This window comes from Oryx dammah, unplaced genomic scaffold (genome assembly GCF_014754425.2).
Source record: "Oryx dammah isolate SB20612 unplaced genomic scaffold, SCBI_Odam_1.1 HiC_scaffold_5, whole genome shotgun sequence".
NCBI classification, from domain to species: domain Eukaryota; kingdom Metazoa; phylum Chordata; class Mammalia; order Artiodactyla; family Bovidae; genus Oryx; species Oryx dammah.
Window position 1 is genome coordinate 99,691,898 of NW_024070189.1, and position 20,816 is coordinate 99,712,713.

Below are 20,816 nucleotides of genomic sequence, written 5' to 3' on the forward strand. Positions count from 1 at the left end.
TATAGTATGTTTTAAATGCCAGCACTCACATGGCTCTTAAGAGCCTGTCAAAGTCACCACTCTCCAAACCCTCCTGGAGTGCCTGCCATGTGAGGGTGTCTATGGGCACTGGGCCTTGAGACCACAGAGGGCTAGCCTCAGATGGAGGAAGGGGCAGCTCTGCTGTCCACAACCAGCAGGGTCCCAGGATCTCGGGGGCTGCAGCCCTCCACAACCCCCAGCAGGGGGCGCTGGGCCACTTCGGGTTGGTGAGATTTAGACAGCTCCTAAGATTGGGCCCTCCTCCTGGACAGGCCTCAGAAGTGCTGGCCTTTCCTGTCCTACGGGGTCAGGGACACATCCACTCACCTTGATTGTGCTCATGTCCATGGGGTGCTTGATGATGTCACAGTAGTCATGCAGGCCCAGGGCCTCCACGTCCACGGGCTTGTAGAAGGGCCAGGCGTAGGCCGCGTGCTTCTTGGCGAACATCTCCTTAAGGATGCCACTGCAGCACTTGAGCTGCTCTGAGACCTTGCTGCTCTTATCTGGCGCCGGGTGCTGCTGCGAGTCAGGCACGTCCTTCTTCGGGGGTTTAACAGGCCGGCTGCTCTCCCGCCGGGGGCCCAGCTTGGCAGTCTTGGGCTCCGGGGGCAGTGAGGGCGGCTCATGAATGGGGTCGATGGTGGTAGGGGTGGTGGTATCCGCTTTCCTCTTAACCCCTTTCTTTGTCTGCCAAGAGCACAGGCGCGACAGGCATGGTCAGAGGCAGCAGCTGGCACAGCGGGCCCTCAGGGTCACTCCTGAAGCCAAGTCCTTTCTAGGGTCTCAATTCTCACAGGGAACAGGGCCAAAAGGTGAAGGACTGAAAACAGGGAGACCCTGTCCCACCACTCTGTTCTGCAGCTGGGACAGGACACAGTGGCAGGAGAAAGCACATAACTGAGTGTGGGATCTGCTCACCAGAGGCAAAGAGACTTCTGCAAGCAATTTCCTACAGGCCAGGGACCTCTCCCAGAGCCCACCCCTGTCACTGGCCAACCACGGAAGGCACACTCAGAGGCTACTTAGACAGCGTCTGCAAACACACAGTCTAAATTAGAACCAGGAAGGGGGCAGCAACCACCTGGGAGGTGTTACTCAATTACGGGATCTCTGGGTCAGCAGCTTTGGGGCTGTGCTGATTTAAACAAAGCTTGATGCCCCCTCGAAATGCCCACAAGTGCCCTGGGAACCAGAAGCATTGGCAAGGATGAGTGACTGTCTCCTGTAAGCCTCACTGCAACTGGGGGGAGTGGGAAGGGAGTCCTTTTAGCTGACATGGTGGAAGCTACAGAGTGACCAGGCTGGGCCACACATACACAGGGCGCTCACCTTCACAGGCTGTGGGGTGGCTGCAATGATGGGCGGGTGGCTCTGCACGGGCTGGGGGGCTGGCGCAGGTGGGGGCAGCGGCTGGGGGGGCACTGGCGGGGGCGTCTGCAGCGGCTGGGCAGGTACCACTGTCATGACAGGGGTCTGGACGATGAGGTCTGGGGTGACGGCAGGGAAGGGGTGAGGTGTGGCCTGCACAGGTGGAGGATTCTGCTGAGGGGTCTGGGTCTGCGGAGGAGTCGATGCTTGCGTTGTGTTTGGTACCGTAGAGACGCCAGGTTTTGCTGTCCCTATCGATCATAAAAGGGACAGGTGGTTAGATGCCAGGCCTGCATGCTGGCTGACCTTGTGGGGACACTGCCACAGGTGGTGAGCACACAGTGGCATGGGCATGGCACACAGAGTCACCAGAACGATTTGTCCAAGAGACAGAACAGCCCAAACACCCTGGCCCTCAGACAAATCTGTCCACCTGTCCTAGGAGGCTCCAAGAGCAGCGGCTCACCACATTCCACACTTCCTGGGGTGTCCTGGCTCCAAGTCCTTACTCAGGCACAAAGATCCCTTCATGAGCATGAAGGCTTGAGCCAAAGGAACAGGAAACTCATGCTGAGACTTAGCACCAGGGCAGTGATAGCAGAAAAATATTCCTTGGCACTTTCAGGCAGAGCTGTCCTCATTCCCAGAAACGCTGCCTTCTGAGTAAGCATTTCTGGCAGGAGGCCAGGATCGGCAGTCCGTGCCAAGGTTTCTGGAAACTGGCAGCCCCCCGTCCCTCTGAATCACAGGGGCAGGATGGACAGCTGCTGCCCTTCAGGACTGGCTCACACCGCCTCCCTGCAGCAGTGTGGGTGAGCCAAAACACACAAGGTCCCACAGCTACCCAGGTGAATGAAGCCCAAACCCCTCCCAGCAGGGAGGCTGGGGCTCCTTGGTTCTGAGTATACTGGACACCCGTGGGCAGGTTCCACAGCTAAGGGGTGACCCTCAAGACCAGCTCTCCTTGGCTCCCCCTCAGCAATGCAGGGGAGATAGCCAACCCCCTTCACTCCCATGAAAATACCCCTTCCAAGCAAGACAGGAAGTCAGGTGAAAGCTTGCTCCTTAGAGAAGCAAACAACTCACAGCACAGGCCACCCTGCAAGCATCATCTTTCTGCAACCTGGGTGCTGCAGATGGCAAGATGCAGAAGGCAGCTGTGAAAACTTCCTGGACAGAAACATTTCACAAGTAGCCTACTCCCTACCAACTGGCCTTCAGAATGGTACGTCAGGCTGGGAGGCAGGGGTGGGGTGGGAGCTAAGACAGACAGAGTTTGACTTCAGCAGACTATCCAGTAGCAGGTATGACTCTGACAGAAGTGGATTAAGATAACTCAAGTGACAAACCTTAAGGCTCTAGGATTAGTTAAGACTAAGAATGCCCTCGATCAGATCAATTTTATTCAAAGTGAAAAAGACGATCTATGGCATTGGTGAGATGAACTCAAATAATTTTGAAATACTTAGGAAAAAAAAAGTTACACTTTCTTTTTAACTGAAGTCCACCGAGAAAGGCAAGGCCCAACGTTTCCTACTCTGCTGGAGGGTCGTATGACCCTCTGGGCTGGCTCCCCTGATGAACCTGGCTCACCATATCCAGAACAGCAACAACATAGGTAGCATATAATATAGCCGTCTTCCCACCACTCTAGTCTCCCAATGAACTTGGAGAAGGCTGCCCAACTAGGGAGAGATAAAGCCAATTTTCTTGCTGTTTCCATGTGAAGCTAAAGTGCTAGGGCCACTGAAGGTACCCTACCTGCTTCTTTCCTCCCACGTCCTCTTCCTTTTGCCTGGACTATCACGATCTCAGTTTCTTCAGTGGGCAGTTCGTTGATTTTTTGCAAGAAGAGCTTCTCCAGAGCTTCTGCCATTAAGACTATGTCATCTCCAGGCTAAAAGAGGAGACACACACAGTGAGGGTTGGAAAGCCCTCCCCACCTTTCTAGACACAACAAGAGCTCCCCATCCTAGGTCCCAGGCGTGGAGCATCGTATTCAGAGTCCTCCAATCTGAACTGCAAAGGGCCACAACACAGCTATACTACCTGGCACTGCAGAGGCTTCCTAGGCCTGCAAGTCTGCTGCCTCTCCAGCCTTTTACCTTCTGGCCTGAGAAACCATCCTAATGCCTGCAGTCTCTATCAAGCACTGCCAACCACAGACAGGGGTCCCTCCCTTGACACGATGCAATTTCACCAGAATTACTTGGATTACACAGGATGCATGAGCAGGGCTCCAGTAACGTTCCCCAGGGTATTGCCAAAGCAGCTCACTGAGGCTTGGGGAAATGCCCATTCCTCACTGCCTTAGGGGTTCCATCTGTCACCTCACCTGTGATGGAAAACTCTACCTGCACATATTTCCCTTAAACCTAGCGATGAGAACTGAGACTTTAAACAAATGATCTGGCTTCATGGCATAGCCAAAATGAATGGCTTGGCTACTGGGTTAAGACGTGATCTTTAGGCCTACATGTAAGACCCTGCAAGGGAACACTCGATTCTACGGCCACAGGCTGTGACTGGCGGTCATGCTCACAGCTGCGGAGGCAGCAGCCCCGACACTGCCCGCTCTCACATTGAGGCTTCTGTCTGAGCACATCTTTCTTTACAACTGGGCTTCCCTGGTAGCTCAGCTGGTAAAGAATCTGCCTGCAATGCGGCAGACCTGTTTTGTTTAGTCCCTGGGTTGAGAAGATCCCCTGGAGAACTGAACGGCTACCCACGCCAGTATATTGGCCTGGACAATTTCATGGACTGTACAGTCCATGGGGTCGCAGAGTCGGACATGACTGAGCAGCATTCACTTTCTTTACATTCTTCTCTACATTTTAGTAGGTTCCTTCCTGACAATTTGAGTCATCCTAACAAACTTTTCAGTGATTCACTACTGTTCTTTTTACATCTTCTCTACTAGACATGCTCAAGAACCAAAGTCCCGAGGGCATCAGAAGCACATGCTTCCAGCTAATGAGGATGGCTTAGAAACACAGCCAGTGTTTCTCAAAAGACACACGCCCAGTTCACACACAAGGTCCCACTCACCTCTGCCACCAGCAGTCTCCTCCGGCCAGACCGCACTCTACCTGCACCCAGCAGCCCTGCCCACGGGTTCCAGACGTGCCCACCACCTCCTCTACCTCTGCCTCTCCACCAGCCCCCACATCTCACCTTGTTGTAGATGTAACAATTTGTAAACATAGTGTTGAAGTCCTGGATACATTCCTGAGCATTCCAGTAATAGTTGTTTTCCAAGCGCTTCTTTATTGTTCCCATATCCATAGGTGTTTTAATGATCTTATAGTAATCCTGGAGAGCAGAGAGAGCGAAAAGGGCAATGTCACCTCCGCAGCCAGGCAGCACTCACGGGTGGGGCGCGGATCTCACCCCACCTCATGCCACAGACACGCAGACCTAAGCTCTTCCACCGCAACAGTGAGCCATCTCATGGGTGGACTCCAAGATAAAGTGGTTCACAGAAGAGTTGCTAAAAGCTGAGTGGCAATTTAGAATAAGTAACAGGGAAAGTCGCTCTACCTTTAAAAAAGTGGTTCTTATCTGGTAAATTAACCCACGGGAGTTTCTACTTTCTCCCCACCATGTGAAATTATCCACATCCATAAAATATATTCAAGCCTCAACAACTCAACCCCTTGCTTCCTGTCACACTGAAGCACCATGGAGCAAAAGCCTCTATCTTCAGTTCATCTCACTTCCATTCCTTTTACCTACATATAGTCTACAGTCTATCACTAAGGATCCAGTAGTATCTGGATACAGTTCAACAACTAACCAGGTTAAGTGCCAGATGAGAAATCAAATGGAGAGTCCTCACTATTCTTAGTTTAAAAAGAAAAAAAAAAAAAAAATCAAAATTCCAGCAGACCCACTCCTCAAACCTCTGGGTCTTATTCTACAAGTGCTGAACAGAAGACGTCAGACAGCAGGTATAGATGTGGCAAAAGCCCTCTCAATCAAACTCTCTTCTACCATCATACCTTTCCCCAAATCTAAACCTATCTCAAAAGCAAATGCTTATGATCAGACAGGGCCTGGGTTTCCAGGAGGAAGGACCACAGAGGGGCAGGCAAGAAGGTGCACCTGCACGCAGCTCGCCAGCCCCACTGAGGGCCACTCTCTCCGAGGCTCCCACCATCAGGCCCAGGTGAAGTACCAGAATCGCGTCACCTCCCGGGGCAGCCTGATGGCAGCGGAGCAAGCCCGTGCTTTGGCAAGCACTGAGGTCCTGCCCAGGAACAGAGGTGGGCAGTGCTGAAAAACTGAGCCAAGGGTGTGAGGTTCTGAGTTGCTCTAACACCCACAAGAAAGGAACAGAAGTCGTTGGCATACACCTGAGAGAGCTGGCACAGCTCACACCCCTGACCCAAACGGGGCTGCAGGCACAGGCATAGGTACCCTGGCGAACAGGCCTCAAGAGGACACTGAACCAGACTTTCTACACTGTATTTGCTCTGACCACCTTTCCCAAGAGAACCGAGTCCAAATATATCTGCCCTGGGGGAAACTCAGATTTTATTCCATGGCCAAAGATCGTGGGGTCACCACCTCAGACTGCTGTCAGGTGCTTGAACCGGCCACGGGGTGTCGAAAGTGGTATGAGGCCCAACAAGACAGTAGCTGAGGACAGAGCAGGGAGGAGGAGGTGAGACAGTGACAGGTGAGGGTGAGGGCAGTGGGGACTGAAAGGGAGGCAGGGGCTTAAAGGGCAAGACGACTCATCTGCACACGTGTACAGAATGACAGAAGCAGGCATTCCAATAAGGCCAGCAGGGACCAGAGGCCGAGACACAAGTAAAGATCTGGAAGGGATCAGAAAATAGAAAAAGAATAAACTTCCCCAAGATGGCCCTATTCCCATTTCCTGGCGCGGGGCCGTCCCTGGAAACTGGGCTTCAGTATGACACTGTTCCCAGCCAAAGAGCCCTGCCCTAGCCCTCTGGGTTAGCCCCTAGCCTGGCCACCTCTGTGAAGACTCCAGATCAGTGTCGCCAACCCCCAGCCTCTTCTTCCTCCATTGGAGCTGCTGAGGGTGACACCAAGTCACACTGGGACCCCAGGGGAGCCTGGCCTCCACTTCAGAGAATGACCTCAAACTCCCAAATCCCTGAGCCTGCCAGCCCACGCACACCCTTGTCTGTCCCACCAGCTGGCAGGCCGCCTTCTCAGGATCTCCGGTCCCCCGACCCCCTTTCTGCTTAGTCTTCACCCTTTTAGCTCTCCGTGCCTCGGCTCCCTCCGCATTCACCTGAACAAACCAATCCCTCCCTCCTCCACCTGGCCCTGCCACACTTCCCCTTCAAAGCCAAACTTCTTGAACCGGTGGCTTCACGTCCTCACCTTCTTATCCACACCGCTGCGAATCTGGTTTCTACTTCTGCGCCACATCTTCCTAAGGTCACCAATGCCCTCATAAAGGCCAACAGGAGGGTCAGGGTGGAATCCTCAGCTCTCTGACCTTCCTGTAGTCTCTGATGTGGACAACTGAGGGGCTGCTCTCTGTTGGCGACCCTCCTATCCTCCTGCTCCCTCCAGTGCTATAAAAGCTGTGGGGCCCCTTGGATTCCAATCGCAGCGCCTCCTCTCCCCATTCTTTGCATGTGCTCTAGAAAGGTCACCTCACCTGTGGGTCCTGCACAGCCCAGCCCTTAGTCTAGCTAGAAGCTGGTACCACAAGCTCTCCCAAGAGCCTCCTTCCAGTGATGGGCTCACTGCCTCTACTCCTGGTGTGGTCAGTGAGGAGAGCGACCTTTGGAGCCCAGATTCCATGAGGACCCTTTTGTTCTCACTGGCTTTCCTCTGCCAGTTCATGACCTGAGCCTGCAGCGCCCCCACCCGACTCTCCTCCTGAGTGCACGCGATGGGTATTCAATGGACAGACAGTACTGGACAGCTGTCAGAGACACAGCGACCGTCAAGCAAGGAAGGTCACACTGATGGGTCCCTCCTCCTTGAGACCAGGTGCACAGCAGAGGCTGGGGTCCTGCACCAGTGCAGCTCTGACTCGCAGATTCACATCTGGGTCAGCTGCAACAATCATCTAATTCCAACGCCCTTGTCCAAGTGTGTGTGGGATTTGGCAAACAACAGAAGACAATTTAAAGACAATTAGTCCTTGATGCTTTGAAAAAAGGAAAAATTAACACGTTTATCCTGGTTCCTCCCCAAGGTTCAGTTAAAGGCAGAAGTTAAGTTTCCAGAGCCATTTGCTAGGAATGTGGGCAAACAGAAAGCTCACAAAGCAAAAAGGAGAGGAACAGGGGCACAGAAGAACAGCAGCGGGTGCAGCATGGCCACAACAGACCCCTCCAATCCAGGCCACCGTCGTGTGCCTGGCTCCATCCTGCCACCCTTCCCTGCCCACGCTCTGGGTGACAACGAGGATGCCAGTACCAGAACAGGTACTGCAGCAAGCTACTTCTTCTCAAAAATCTGACCAACCACGTCTGCTGAACCTACTGGGTCGGTCTGGCCGACCAAGTCTGAGGAGGGAGGGCCTGGACCACCAAATGACCCCACTTTAGGTCCCCCGAAACAAGGGCAAGCTGCAAGCAACCCTCCACTTCTATTTCAATCTTGTCACACAATATGTCCCAGAATCGTAATATCAAAGAGACCAGTTACTATTTAATCCAGTCAGCACCTCTCTTCTCTTTCTCCACTTCCATTCATCAGGACTGCTGAAACCACTCACTCAAGGATACTGGAGTTTCACTCCACCCTCCCATCAATCCACCCTCACAGGAGCAACACAGGAGGACGGCAGCCCAGGACCCTCTGCCCAGGTTACTCACAGGGAGGTTTAGCTTGACGGCATCCACAGGCTGCTGGAAAGGCCACGCAAACTGGTGTTTCCATAGTGTCTTGAGCACCACTTTGAGCAGATATTGCAGTTGGTTGGTCTGCCTCTTGGGCTTGTTGGGGTTGGAAGTCTCCGGGGGAGGGGGGTTGGTGCTGGCTGTGTTGGCTTGCTGGGGTTGGGCCTGGGCCTGCGTTGTAGACATCTGGGTAGTTTCTAGTCCATCCCCCATTACTGGCAGATTTCTCAATCTCGTCCCAGGGCCGCTCTCCGCAGACATGCTACTGATCCCATCACATTCTTCACCGGGCAATCTACAAAGGAAAAGCCACTGTCAGAGATGAGCCAGCAGAGCAGAGCCATTCACAATGAGACAGCCCCCAGGGCTGTGGCCTCCAAAGGCTGAGCACCTCTGATGAAGAGCGACTGGGTCAGCTGGAGAGACACTCCAGGCACTGACCAAAAGGGCCCCACTGTCTGCTCCCCTCAAAGATTCATCATCCAGTAGGGAAGAGAGACCAGGATCAACTTTGAGGGCGAAGCCATGGAGTCTAGAGTCAGCCAGGGGCTGAAAGGGGCTGTGGGAGCTAAGGAGTTCAGGGGAAGGTGGATACAATAAACAACAAACCAGGTTTTCACCTCTGAGTTTTTAGTGGACACTGTGAGAGAGGATGATTTGCAAGCCTCAAATTATCTCTTCATTAACATTCTTGTTTGTATTTGTGGGTCATGAAACAGCTAGCCACGTCAGTAATTCCACTTGGTGAGTGGGGGCCAAGCAGGAAGGCCCACACAGTCCACTACTGAGTGCTCACACTTAGGAAAAGTATTTTCTTGGTAACTTAAATAATGTAGGTTTGGAGATTAAAGAAATACCACACGGTAACTGCTGATAACATAAAAATGAATCCATACTTGACCTACTAGTTTATTAACCAGCTTGTCAAAGTTTCTTTATAAAGGGATAGAGGGGCACTTCCTGTGATTCTTTGGGGGCTTGGGGTGGGGGACAGCACATGTGACCTCCCTCCACCCCTATCAGTGCCTTATTAGCGCTCTGTCCATGCACTGTCCCCAACAACCCCTGCTTCAAGCCATACTATGGACAGTCTTGCAACAGTGGTTTTGTGCACCTGTCCAGTTATTCTATAGGACAACCACAGGGCAGTGGGTTCATGTTTTTAATGTCAAACTGCCCCTCAGAAAACACACTAACCCACCCCTTACTCTTCACTCTTTTAATGAGAAGAAACGTCTGCTTAAGAGCGTACTGATCATTTGCACTCTTGCGCAGTACTTTTCTGACACTTTACTACTAGCAAGAAGGACCATCAGAAAGTGATGCAGGAGCTCCTTGCATGTAATGAGCAACTCCAGTAATAAACCCAGCAGTTCAGTGAGGGTAAGAAAACCTCCGGAGCTGAGCAAGTCAGGCAACGGCTTAGGGAAAGAGGGAGCACAGGACTCTGGCAGGCAGAGGGGACAAGAAGAAATGGGGCGTACTGGTTGGCTCTGTCCCAGCTTTCTTTCTGGAAGACGCTCAGCACATACCAGGCATTCTGGTTCAGTCCAAGTGTAATTTAAAACAAGGTTTTCACAATGGTTTCCATGAATGCAGTTCTGGCAAAAAGTTACTGTTGTTGTTCTATCGCTAAGTCATGTCTCTCTGTGACCCCACAGACTACAGCAAGCCAGGCTCCTCTGTCCTGCAGCATCTCCCGAATTTGCTCAAATTCAAGTTCACTGAGTCAGTGATGCTATCTAACCATCTCATCCTCTGCTGCCCCCTTCTCATTTTGCCTTCACTCTTTCCCAGCATGAAGGTATTTTCCAATGAGTCAGCTTTTCACATCAGGTGGCCAAAGTACTGCAGCTTTAGCTTCAGCATAATCACCGAATTTTAAATGCACAAGGCGAGAACTCACTTGTAGTAGTGAAGTCCATCATGGGGGGGAGCAGGTGGAGAGCTGAACCTCTTGGCTGGAGGCTGACAAAGCCGACACGGCCAGGGAGACCGCTTTCCTTCCAGGGTGCTCTGGCTGACTACAGGCCTAGCTATCAAATGGCTAGAGAACCCAATAAGAGAGCGCTGCTCCAAAGAAAAGGCTGATGCGGGGGCAGGAACCCACATGGGGAGCCCATGGCCATCGCATGGCAGACTGTGGATCCTAGGGATCCGAATCCTTGTTTAAGAGGAAGGATTGTTCTCTACCCCCCTTCACCAGAGTGAAAGTGAAAGTGAAGTTGCTCAGTCATGTCCGACTCTTTGCAACCCCATGGACTATAGCCCACCAGGCTCCTCTGTCCCTGGGACTCTCCAGGCAAGAATACTGGAGTGGGTTGCCATTTCCTTCTCCGGGGGATCTTCCCAATCAGGGATCAAACCCAGGTCTCTCGCACTGCAGGCAGATGCTTTAACCTCTGAGCCACCAGGGAAGAGTGCCATTTGCCTACTCTGAGATGGGATACCAATCACTCAAAACAAACAAACAAAAAAGCCCATCACTCTGAATAAGTGATTAATCATTTAACTCATGGGAAAGGTCAATACTGTCAATGCTAGAGGATGGGCGTGTTACAGCAGTGCCAGTTAGGTGTCTGGAGGTGGTCATGCATCTATTCAATGATGTCCAGCTGCTCCCAATATGCTAGTAAGACTTTAAGGTTTATGCCATCCAGGTAACTGCCAAGACCCAAGAAGGAAGGGACAGCTCCTACAGCAACCTCCAGTCCTCTACAAGGAGAACACCAACTCAGTTCTAACAACGCTGACAAGAAAAGGGGTTTTGCAAGTGCAAAGCTGATTCCTGGTGCCTCTCCTGCACATATGGTGCTGGAGATGGAGAAGGGGCACCCAGAGTTGAAACCAGACAGGTGTCCGGCATAAAAATGTGATGGAGACTGATGGGCCAGCAGCCTGTGGAAAGCATCCTCCAAGCCATGAGAGCAGTGTGTTAGGAGCTGAGGACCACGAAGGGGCATTTCCAGAAGCAACTTAATCTGATGGTGGGCCAGTGAACATTGCAATAGCACAACAAACTCTCAGGAGCACAACTACTGAGATACAATCGTTTCCAAAGGCAGACGTGACAGGATAGGTCTGCTTCAGACTCTGAGGATACAAGGCACTTTCCTTTCTCCACCAAAGGGACTTCTGGCACAAGTACGGCCAGAGCTAAGGGCCACGTGCTCCTGAACACGCGTCGTGCAATGCGCTGTGGTGCGACAGTGGCGATGGAGATGCTCCTAATGGGAGGGAGGTACATAAAGCACACTGGGCTGGGAGCCTGCAAAGGGTGGGGTGGGCCCTGGAGCCTTAAGGTGAGTAAACACACCCCAGGGAAAGGAGGGAGGAGGCCACATACAGATTCAGGAAGGGGAAGCCTCCAAAGGCTGGGTGGGATAATGTGCGGAGTCATCTGAAAGAGTGCTCAGAGAACAGAGGCGGACAGAACAAGGGCTTAGGCTGAATCACTCAACACTGAGTGTGACTCGGGAGGAAGGGAGGAATCCGGCTTGAGAGCATGTCACTGCTGACCTCAGATGAAGCAGGATGTGGAGGGTGGCCTAAGGGGGTGACAGAGGGAGGCGGCCCCCTGGAAGCTGCATCTGGCCTCGTGTGGAACCTTGCACACAAAAAGCATGCCTTCACTCCTGAAGTGAGTGACAAGGAAGAAAGAAGAAACTTCTCTAGTTCTCAGGTTTAGCTGATAAAAGAGTGGGACCCGAGTCTCACAGAAGCTAGGTCTTACAGCCACCCGCAGAGTAATAAGGCATGGCAAAGTTCAGGCAGGCGAGTTCACAGAACTGCGTCCCTGACGGCAGCAGGCGAGTGCAGACTGCCTTTAGGTAGCTGCCGTTTAATTACTTATTCCCCTCTTCATTTCTTTTTATTCTCACCCCAGCATTGATAAGAAAAGCTCCTGTTTGTACCAGTGTTAAAGGTTGTACTTAGAGGTGTCAGCAGACAATAATACTATTTTCTAGATGAAATTTAACAACACTGTTTTGCTCTCCTGGTTTCTAATGTTACTGATTATCCATTTATTACTGTGACTCCTGATTTAGTTTCCTTTCAAAATAAAGGTACTATAAACAAAACAGTAAACTGATTAAAAAAAAAACAGCAAAGGATACAAGTATCAAGATAGGACATGACAAAGATAAAGTGGGAGTTGTAAGGGCAACCTGGTCTTGCCCTGTGATCCTCTTCAGAGGGGAGCCAGACCAGACCTACTGCAGGTTCCAGGTGGGGAAGCCAGTGAAAGTTGCTCAGTCATGTCCGACTCTTTGCAACCCAATGGACTATACGGTCCATGGAGTTCTCCAGGCCAGAATACTGGAGTATGTACATATTCCCTTCTCCAGGGAATCTTCCCAACCCAGGGATCAAACTCAGGTCTCTGGCGTTGCAGGTGGATTCTCTACCAGCTAAGCCACCAGGGAAGCTCAAAAACACTATAATGGGCAGCCCATCCATTCTCCAGCGGATCTTCCCAATCCAGGAACTGAACTGCATTGCAGGCAGATTCTTTACTAGCTGAGCTACTAGGGAAGCCCGGGGAAGTCAGTAGGCTAGGAAAATTTGCAGGAAACTGCTGGAAGAGGGAGGGAGGATGGAGAGGCATCCCCAAAACGGTGGGGACTATGCAGCATTCCCTCAAAGCCCTCCACACATAAGTGAATGGAGGTAATCATTTACTGGGTAGAAATAGAAACTGGAGTTTGGGGCCAATACAGGGGAGACAGAAGGACAAATGACACAGGCAACACACCAGCTGGCCAGGAGCCTTTAGTCTGGTGGCCACAAGCAAGATACAAAGAGATACAGGATATGCTGAGTACGGGACATAAGCATTGACAGAGGGGCAGCACACAGAGAAGGAAATGTATCAGTGGGATTTAAGAACACCTGGAGGATAAATTTATTAAAAAAAAAAAAAAAGAACACGTGGAGTTGGCTGGGGGAGAGTTTCTATGCAGCAGGACCAGCATGTCCAGGGGAGCACAAGGGGACTAATGTTAACTGTCGCCCCATCATGAAGGGAAGAATTAAGCTATGAGGATAAAGACTGATGCACAGTCTGGTTTCTCCTCTTAGATCTCTCCCAGAAAGAAGCTCGCGAATTACACAGCCAAGCCTGTACCAGGTGAGTTCCAGCAGGCAAGGGACAGGAGCCACCCCACCCTGAAGGAGACAGTCTGGCTCTAGGGCAGTGGAGCTCTGTCAGCTACAAGAATGCAGGCCACCAGAGAGTGGAGCCAAGCACATCCCACCAGGAGGAAACAGCTGCACAAATTTCCCATTAAGTGATGATATTCTGGAAATCCTCAAGCAGTGTCCCCAAGGCAAGAGGGAGTCAAAGTAAATGACTTCTAAAGCTTTAGCAATGCCGAAGGGTGGTAGGCTCTGGACGCAACTATTTTCCCTTACCTTCAAGCCATGGGCCTTTGGGCCAAGGAAGTTAAATTTTCTGCTCAAAAAAATGAATACTTTTTCTACAGAAAATCTAACCCTTTAACTTTGCTTCATCTCTATTGTAAACCACTATGTCTATGACAGAAGCCAAAACATCCTTTCGAGCCTGTAAGAACTGGGCAAGTAAACTCCTTAGGAAACTTTCAGAAGCCATTCATTCATACTGCAGCAAGAACACCAGGGAAACCAACAATCTCTAATCTGTTATGGGCCAAGAAAGAGAGGCACTGGTGAGCAGCGCTGTGTGAGAGCCAGGATGACTTTTCTAAGATACAGATCCAACTGGGTTGCCACCTCAAGTAAATTGGTCCCACAGTAGTTGGCCCTAGCCTGCACTGTCCCAGCGCCTGATATCAATACTCCAGACACCACGGTGGCCACAATGGGCCCCTTCTCTTGTCACCTTCACGACTTTCATTTGCTGTATCTGGTGCTTCCCTGATCTGTCTCACGGTTCTGATGGTCAGCCTCCCCCATACATGCAGCTGGGAGCCCTAGGGCCATCTTTACTTCACTCTTGTCCTCCTAGCACACAGCAGGTGTTTACTGAATGACTCAAGTACTGAAGTCACCCTACACTGACCACACACAATGCTCACTCTGGGGCTTCTACATCAATTTCAAAACTCTGGAAAAGGAAACCAGCTTGCATTCTCACATGGAATCACGTGAAAATGCATCCCATCTGAGTTGCAAGCCATGCTTGGGGACTCTGCAGTCCACATGACGTCCACCGAGTGATTAAGCAACACTTGGGCAGGCACTGTGAAAAAGAATGGCAGGGCTGCTGTGACCACTGACACAGGGCATGGGCACTCCTGTGGTGGGGAAGGTACAGAGAGACAAGGCTTGTGATGGCCTGGGGAAGGGGCCACTGACGCAGTAACACAGGCACAGGCCTGGAAGCAGGAGAGACACCAGGGCACGTGCAGAGCCGAGAGGAGGACACACGGAGCCTGTGGCCACGCTGGCCTCATGTCCTCCCTAAGTCCCTGACTGCGGGGCAGGGAAGACCTCGAAAGGAGCAAGGTGGGTGGAGGAGGCACTGAGGTCTGATTCTAGGGACACCGCGAGGTAAAGACCATAAAGAATCTCATTCCTGCCTGGAATATAGTTTCATCCTCAACTATACCTACACACAGCAGCATGCTGTTTACAGATGCAGAAGATGGGATGCACAGGGACAGGGTAAATCATGAGTGTGAACACAGGGTGGCTCTCCGTCTGCTCCTGAGTCCTACAGGAAATGGAACAGCTCTCAGCACCAGAGCTCTCTTTAGAGAGAGGCGGCTGAAAAGTCAAACTTATAAATCTGCAGATATGGAAGAATTTATTAATTCTCATGACAAAGTATAAATCGCCTTCAACTAATTCAACCAAAGTTTTACAGCTGAAAGATTCAAAAATGCTGTCCCCTGTTTCCACACTGACCTGTGGCTGAGAGACAGGAGCCCCCAGGTACTGAGCTGAGACTGGGGAAGGTCAAGGAACAGGAAGAGGATTTCACCTATTGTTTTCAACCCAAAGAAGGCTGAAAGACCCCACAGGGTGTCCAATTCTGGATCTACTCCCCACAGGTATCTTACAGCATGTTCCCAGTTTAGAGGAATAAGAAGAAAAAGATGAAGAAAACTTGGATGGTCAGTGTCCTGGTTCAAAGACTGACTGCTGAGGCACCACAGAGTGTCACAGCGGGAACTGTCAGTGTGAGGTAATCGATAATGTGACACCCTACCATATTCAACTATGTCCCACCTCCCAAAGCCTGCATTCAGCAGCTACTGTCATAAAAAGCAAATACAGCTGGTCCTTCTTATCTGCAGATTCCACCAACAGCAGATCAGTAAAATTTAGGGGGAGGGGGGATATTCTAGAAAGTTTTAAAAAGCAAAATTTGAATTGGTAGGCACTAGCAACACAGAATTTACACTGTCTACAATTACTTTCATAATGTTTACATTACATTAGCTATAAATAACCTAGAGATGATTTAAAGTATGGGAGAGAACAGAGAACACCCAGTTGGTTATATGCAAACACTATGCCATCAAATTTTGTTTCTTTATTGGAGTCTAGCTGATTTACAATGCTGTGTTAGTTTCTATTGTACAACAAAGTTAATCAGTTCCATTTATACATATACCAACTCTTTCTTAATTCTGATTTATTGGCTGTGTTGGGTCTTAGTTGCAGGATACAGATCTTCCATTTTCACTGCAGCATGTGGGATCTTTAGTTGCAACATGCAAACTCCCAGCTGAGGAATGTGGGATCTAGTCCCCTGATTAAGGAACAAAGCTGAGCTCCCTGCAATGGCAGTCCAGAGTCCAAGCCACCGGACCAGTAGGGAAGCCCCTGACTCTGCTTTAGACTCTTTTCCTGTAAAGGTCATTACAGAGTCCTGAGTAGAGCTCTGCGTGTTGCACAGTGGGTCCTTAAAAGATCTCTATCTTCTATAGACCAGTGCGTATGTCATTCCCAATCTTCCACCCTTAACCCTCCCCTCCCTCCCCACACTGGTAACCGTAAGTGTGTTTTCTACATCTATGATTCTACTTCTGTTTTTTAACTAAGTTCACGTGCATCACTTTTTTTGGATTGCACATACAAGTGAAATGATATGTGCAATGATCACATGATACTCGTTTTTTCCTGACTGACTTCTCTCAGCATGATAATCTCTAGGTCTATCCATGTTGCTGCAATATAAGAGACTCGAGCACCTCTGGATTTGGGTGCCTGGCACTGGGTGTGATTGTGTGTCCGTGTGTCCTAAAACGGAATCCTCAACAGATACCAAGGGACAGCTGTACCATGTAAAATTCAACAGGGGATAGACAATGTGGGTGACAGATGTCTTAAGGTTCCAGTTCTAAGGTTTATGGAGTTGTGCCGTAGCCAACAGGCACACATATTCCGTAAGCAACTGGCTATAGTAATGCAAGAATATAATATTTTTTCCTTTCAATTCATGTTTTCTTCAAACAGTTGTAAACTGTTGTTGGGATATTAGTACTTACTTTGTTGTTTGTACCTAACTATCCAATAAACAAACTTGTTAGGTATTCCCTGTGGCCTAATATGATTTTAAAAAGTGATATGCTACTCCTGCTGTGCACTAAAATATGGGAACCTCTGGGTTGACTAATAAGTGTTAAAATGACAACTCTATCTACTTTTGTCTGCACTGGGTCTTACTGCTGCTCGCAGGCTTTCTCTGGCGTCGAGAGGAGGCTACTCTTGCGTTCTGGCATGCAGGCTCTGCACTGCACTGGCTTCTCTCACTGCGGAGCACAGGCTCTAGGGCACACAGGCTTAGCTGCCTGGCAGCATGTGGAATCTTCCTGGACCAGTGACTGAACCCTTGTCCCCTACACAGTGGCAGCTGTATTCTTAACCAGTAAACCACCAGGGAAGTCCAAAATGCCAGTTCTTCTATGTTTACAGTCCCATGATTAATTACTCCTGCTGTGAAGGATATTGCTTGCCATCATTCCAATTCATCTAAGGACACTGGTTAGCAGACAATACAACGGTAACGTTTTTCAAATTTTAACAGAAATATTTTCTTTCCTGGAGATTAGGAGGTGAGAACAGACATGGGAGAGGCTTGAGTCTAGGCTTCTGATAACCAAGAGAGGACAAGAGAAAGACTTGATTCCTGGAGATTCAGTCCCAGCTCTGTCTCTGGAGAGAGGCTGACAGTTACACTTTGTATTTGCAGTTCCACTTTAACTCCTGGCCTCCCAGAGGACCCACAAGCCCATTGACCCCACTTTGACTCCTTCCCGTCCATTCACTCGCCTCTGAATTAAAGTGACATGGCACATAGGCAGTAAGATGCCAGAGAAGGCAGGAGAAATGCAGGTTAATTGGGAAGCCTCACAAACTCTCCTGTGAGATACAGTGACGATACTCAACATCTGTGCTAGGACCTAGAAAAGCTTGTCAGTAGATAACTGCTGCTTCCTGGGCTGATGCCCTGTGCTGAACACTTACTTAACCCTCAAGGCAAGCATCCAAGGGAGGTGGTGGCATTACCGCCTTCACCGTCCTGGCAACAAAGCAGCATAGTGGGTGGTGGTCTGGTCAGCAGGAGGTCGCCCAGGGCTGTGTCTCTCTTGAGTGCTCTGTTTCACAGCTGCTTCTGTTCACGAAGCGCAGGGGCAAAGGCCCAGTCAACTGCTGGGCCCAGAGAGTGTGGTTTGGCTGAAGGCACCCCACTTCCATATCCTAGCATGTTATTTCTTAAAAAATTTAGTTGAGCTGTGCTGGCCCTTCATTGCTGCATGGGCTTTCTCTGCTGAGGAAAGCAGGGGCTCCTCTCTGGCTGTGCTGTGCGGGCTTCTCACCGCAGCAGCTTCTCGTTGCAGCTCCCAGGCTGTAGAGCACTGGCTCTATAGTGGTGCCACAGGGGCTTAGCTGCCCTGCAGCATGTGGCATCTTCCCAGATCAGCGACTGAACCTGTGTCCCTTGCACTGGAAGGCGACTTCTTTAGCACTGAGCCACCAGGGAAGCCCTTGGCATGTATTTTCATCAACAGACTTGCTCTCTCTGCAGAAGCAGCTGAATGTCATATGACCCTCAAGTAAATGAGGTTAGCTTCCAAAGAATTTCACCCCTGCAAACGAACCAAAGTCAAGATAACTCTCACAGCACCTGGCCATCTGTGACTTGGCCAACATCACAGGTGAAATCAGCAGCACACTCCCCTGCTGATGCCATGGGGAGCAGGGTCACCCAAGGGGAGCAGAGACCAAATTATTTATGCTTCCCAAGCAGTAAAGGGCTGGAGGGGCTGTGGCTTTAACTGTTTTCATGCCAAGAAAAAAAGCTGGCCAATGCCAGATGACCCCAGTGTCTCTTGAATGTATAAGCTGACAGTAGCACGCACCCTTCAAACAAAGGCGATCCCCTCCTCACTACTACAAGGTTCTTCTATAATAATAAGGAAGCCACAGAAGGCGATAGGGGACCTTGATTCTGGTTAAAAAAAAAAAAAAAAAAAACTGGCAATTTCTCATTACTAGTTTATGTGCAGCAAATCGTAGCCTGTCCTAGGAACATCTATATCAGAAAGCATGTTCCTCCTGGTCCCAGAGGAGAGAAGCTGCTTCCTGTTCACAGTGAAGGCCCGTTTCACTGTGCGATCTGTGTCGGTGGGGAAGCACAAACAGGATTACTCTTCCATCTGACCGGCTCAGACAGCTGGTGAGAACAGCAATCACGTCATCAGCCAGACTGAGGTGTCTGGAGGCTGGCCAGTGGCTATGCACTGAGGAAGCTCTCAGAAGCCTTAATCCTCCTCCCTGCAGCTTGTACATGCCCTGACCCCTGGACTTGCCAAGCAGGGGCCCATCACCTCAGAATCAAGCTGGCAGCTGCCTTGAGCCTGGCAGCTCCAGGTGGAAATGAGTCAGCCGTGCTGCTAAGCGTGCACAGACTCACTCATGCTCTCTGTCCCCCACTGGAGGGAACCAGGCCCATGAGGACGCTGCAGCCGGAAGACGAGGACCCAGAAGGCTGGGCAGGCCACAACCCCACCAATCAGAAATCCACTCGCTCTGCTTTAGAAACCAATCAGCAGAAACATTACATTAGAGGCAGTGAAAAATGTGTACTATCTTTAACTTCCCTATGAAAGCTGCCAGCAGCTGGAGGTACAATAAAAGGTTCCATTGTTACATACGGCTTACATCATGGCGTTGATGGTTAAATCTAGACAGATGATTTGTGAATTTAAAGTGTTCCTGAGATGGGCATGCAGTTGAAAAGAAAACAAAACTCTGATGTGGACAAGACTAAAACTACTAAAACATACATCAGCAAGGGGAGGCTAATTTTTCCCAGAGAGTAAATATAGTCATCTATGCAGGATACACAGTCTTTGTAACACTTCATTCTGCTGTTGCTGTATCATGAAAGCAGCCTGCTGACAGTCCTGGGACGAGGAATTGTGGCTGTGTGTCAGTAAAATTCAGACTAGTGGGCAGGCCTTAGTTTACAACCCCTGTTTCATAGATTTCTAGACTTTGTATCAAAATGAAGGAACTGTAAGCGACAAGAGTGCTATGTTAGAAAAGCAGATGAAATTACACAATTACAGATGAACTTAGGTAAAGACAGACAACCGGGTGTGTACATGAAACCATAAAATGGAAGTGAGACATGGTGGCAGCTCTGTGGATGACTATACCTACTTACATTTAAAAACCAACCAACCAACAATATGCCCCCCTCTCACAAGTCCCCACTGACCTCTGCTGAAGTGGTTTTTTGATCTGTCTGCCTCTCTACCTGGTGAGCTGGCCTCCAGGCACTGCTTCTCAAAGCAGCCTTGACCTGCCCAAGTCTGCAAATTAGAGGCTGGAAGACTGACAGAAACATAATCTCCCATGAATTCAAACTCTCCATTCCCACGGACCTAGGTCTAAAGTTGTGCCCTTCATAGGTAAGGTAAGAGTGATACTTTCCTCTGGTTGCCTCTTTTAAAGTTATTACTCCTACTATTCTATCTGCCTTTACTTTTAAACCTTTTATTTTTAGTGATTTTATTTTCCAAAAGAGCTGTTTTGATGTATGTAACACTAAGATTAACCCACACTACAGCACGTAATGCCAACAAAACAGACTGTCATGTCATGCAGAAAATTCCTGCTCCCTTTAAGAGGTGGACTCCAATATGGCCAGAGACACACAGATCGCAAAGCCAAGGCAGGCAGAGAGGCCAGGCACTTCCTCCGCCTAGATGAGAGTTTCCCAGTAGGAAGGAAGCATAGGAAACAATGGAGAATTGAATAATCTGCAAGGCAGCAAGAATGAGAGCTGGTGTTCATTTCGCAACACAGAGAACGTGTGAAACGAAGAAAACGTCTGAGGAGTGAGAAACTGGGACCAGCCAAACAAGGCTGACAGCAGTGTTGTGGGTGGCCTGCACGCAGCCAGAAAGCTTCTGAGGGCGATGCTGCGCTGGTGCTCTGGAACCGGCGCGCTGACTCTAGAACCCTCCCATTTCCAGCAAAAAGATAAAAAGCAAGTTCATGATCCTCATCAACAAAATTTAAACCTAAAACTGGTACAAGAAAGACAACTGTGGTGTTTCTAGCACACCAAACACCAGGAAA

General features: G+C 50.0%; 1 protein-coding gene across 1 annotated transcript in view; it reads right to left on the reverse strand.

The window, feature by feature from the left end:
* The window catches only part of BRD4 (bromodomain containing 4), an 86,303-nt gene that overhangs the window by 25,205 nt on the left and 40,282 nt on the right, over positions 1 to 20,816 (reverse strand). Inside the window, 5 exon segments of the mRNA XM_040240990.1 lie at positions 349 to 711; positions 1,354 to 1,643; positions 3,154 to 3,289; positions 4,567 to 4,704; positions 8,208 to 8,526. Of these exon segments, the coding sequence (XP_040096924.1) occupies positions 349 to 711; positions 1,354 to 1,643; positions 3,154 to 3,289; positions 4,567 to 4,704; positions 8,208 to 8,492 (1,212 nt within the window). The 5' untranslated portion in view covers positions 8,493 to 8,526.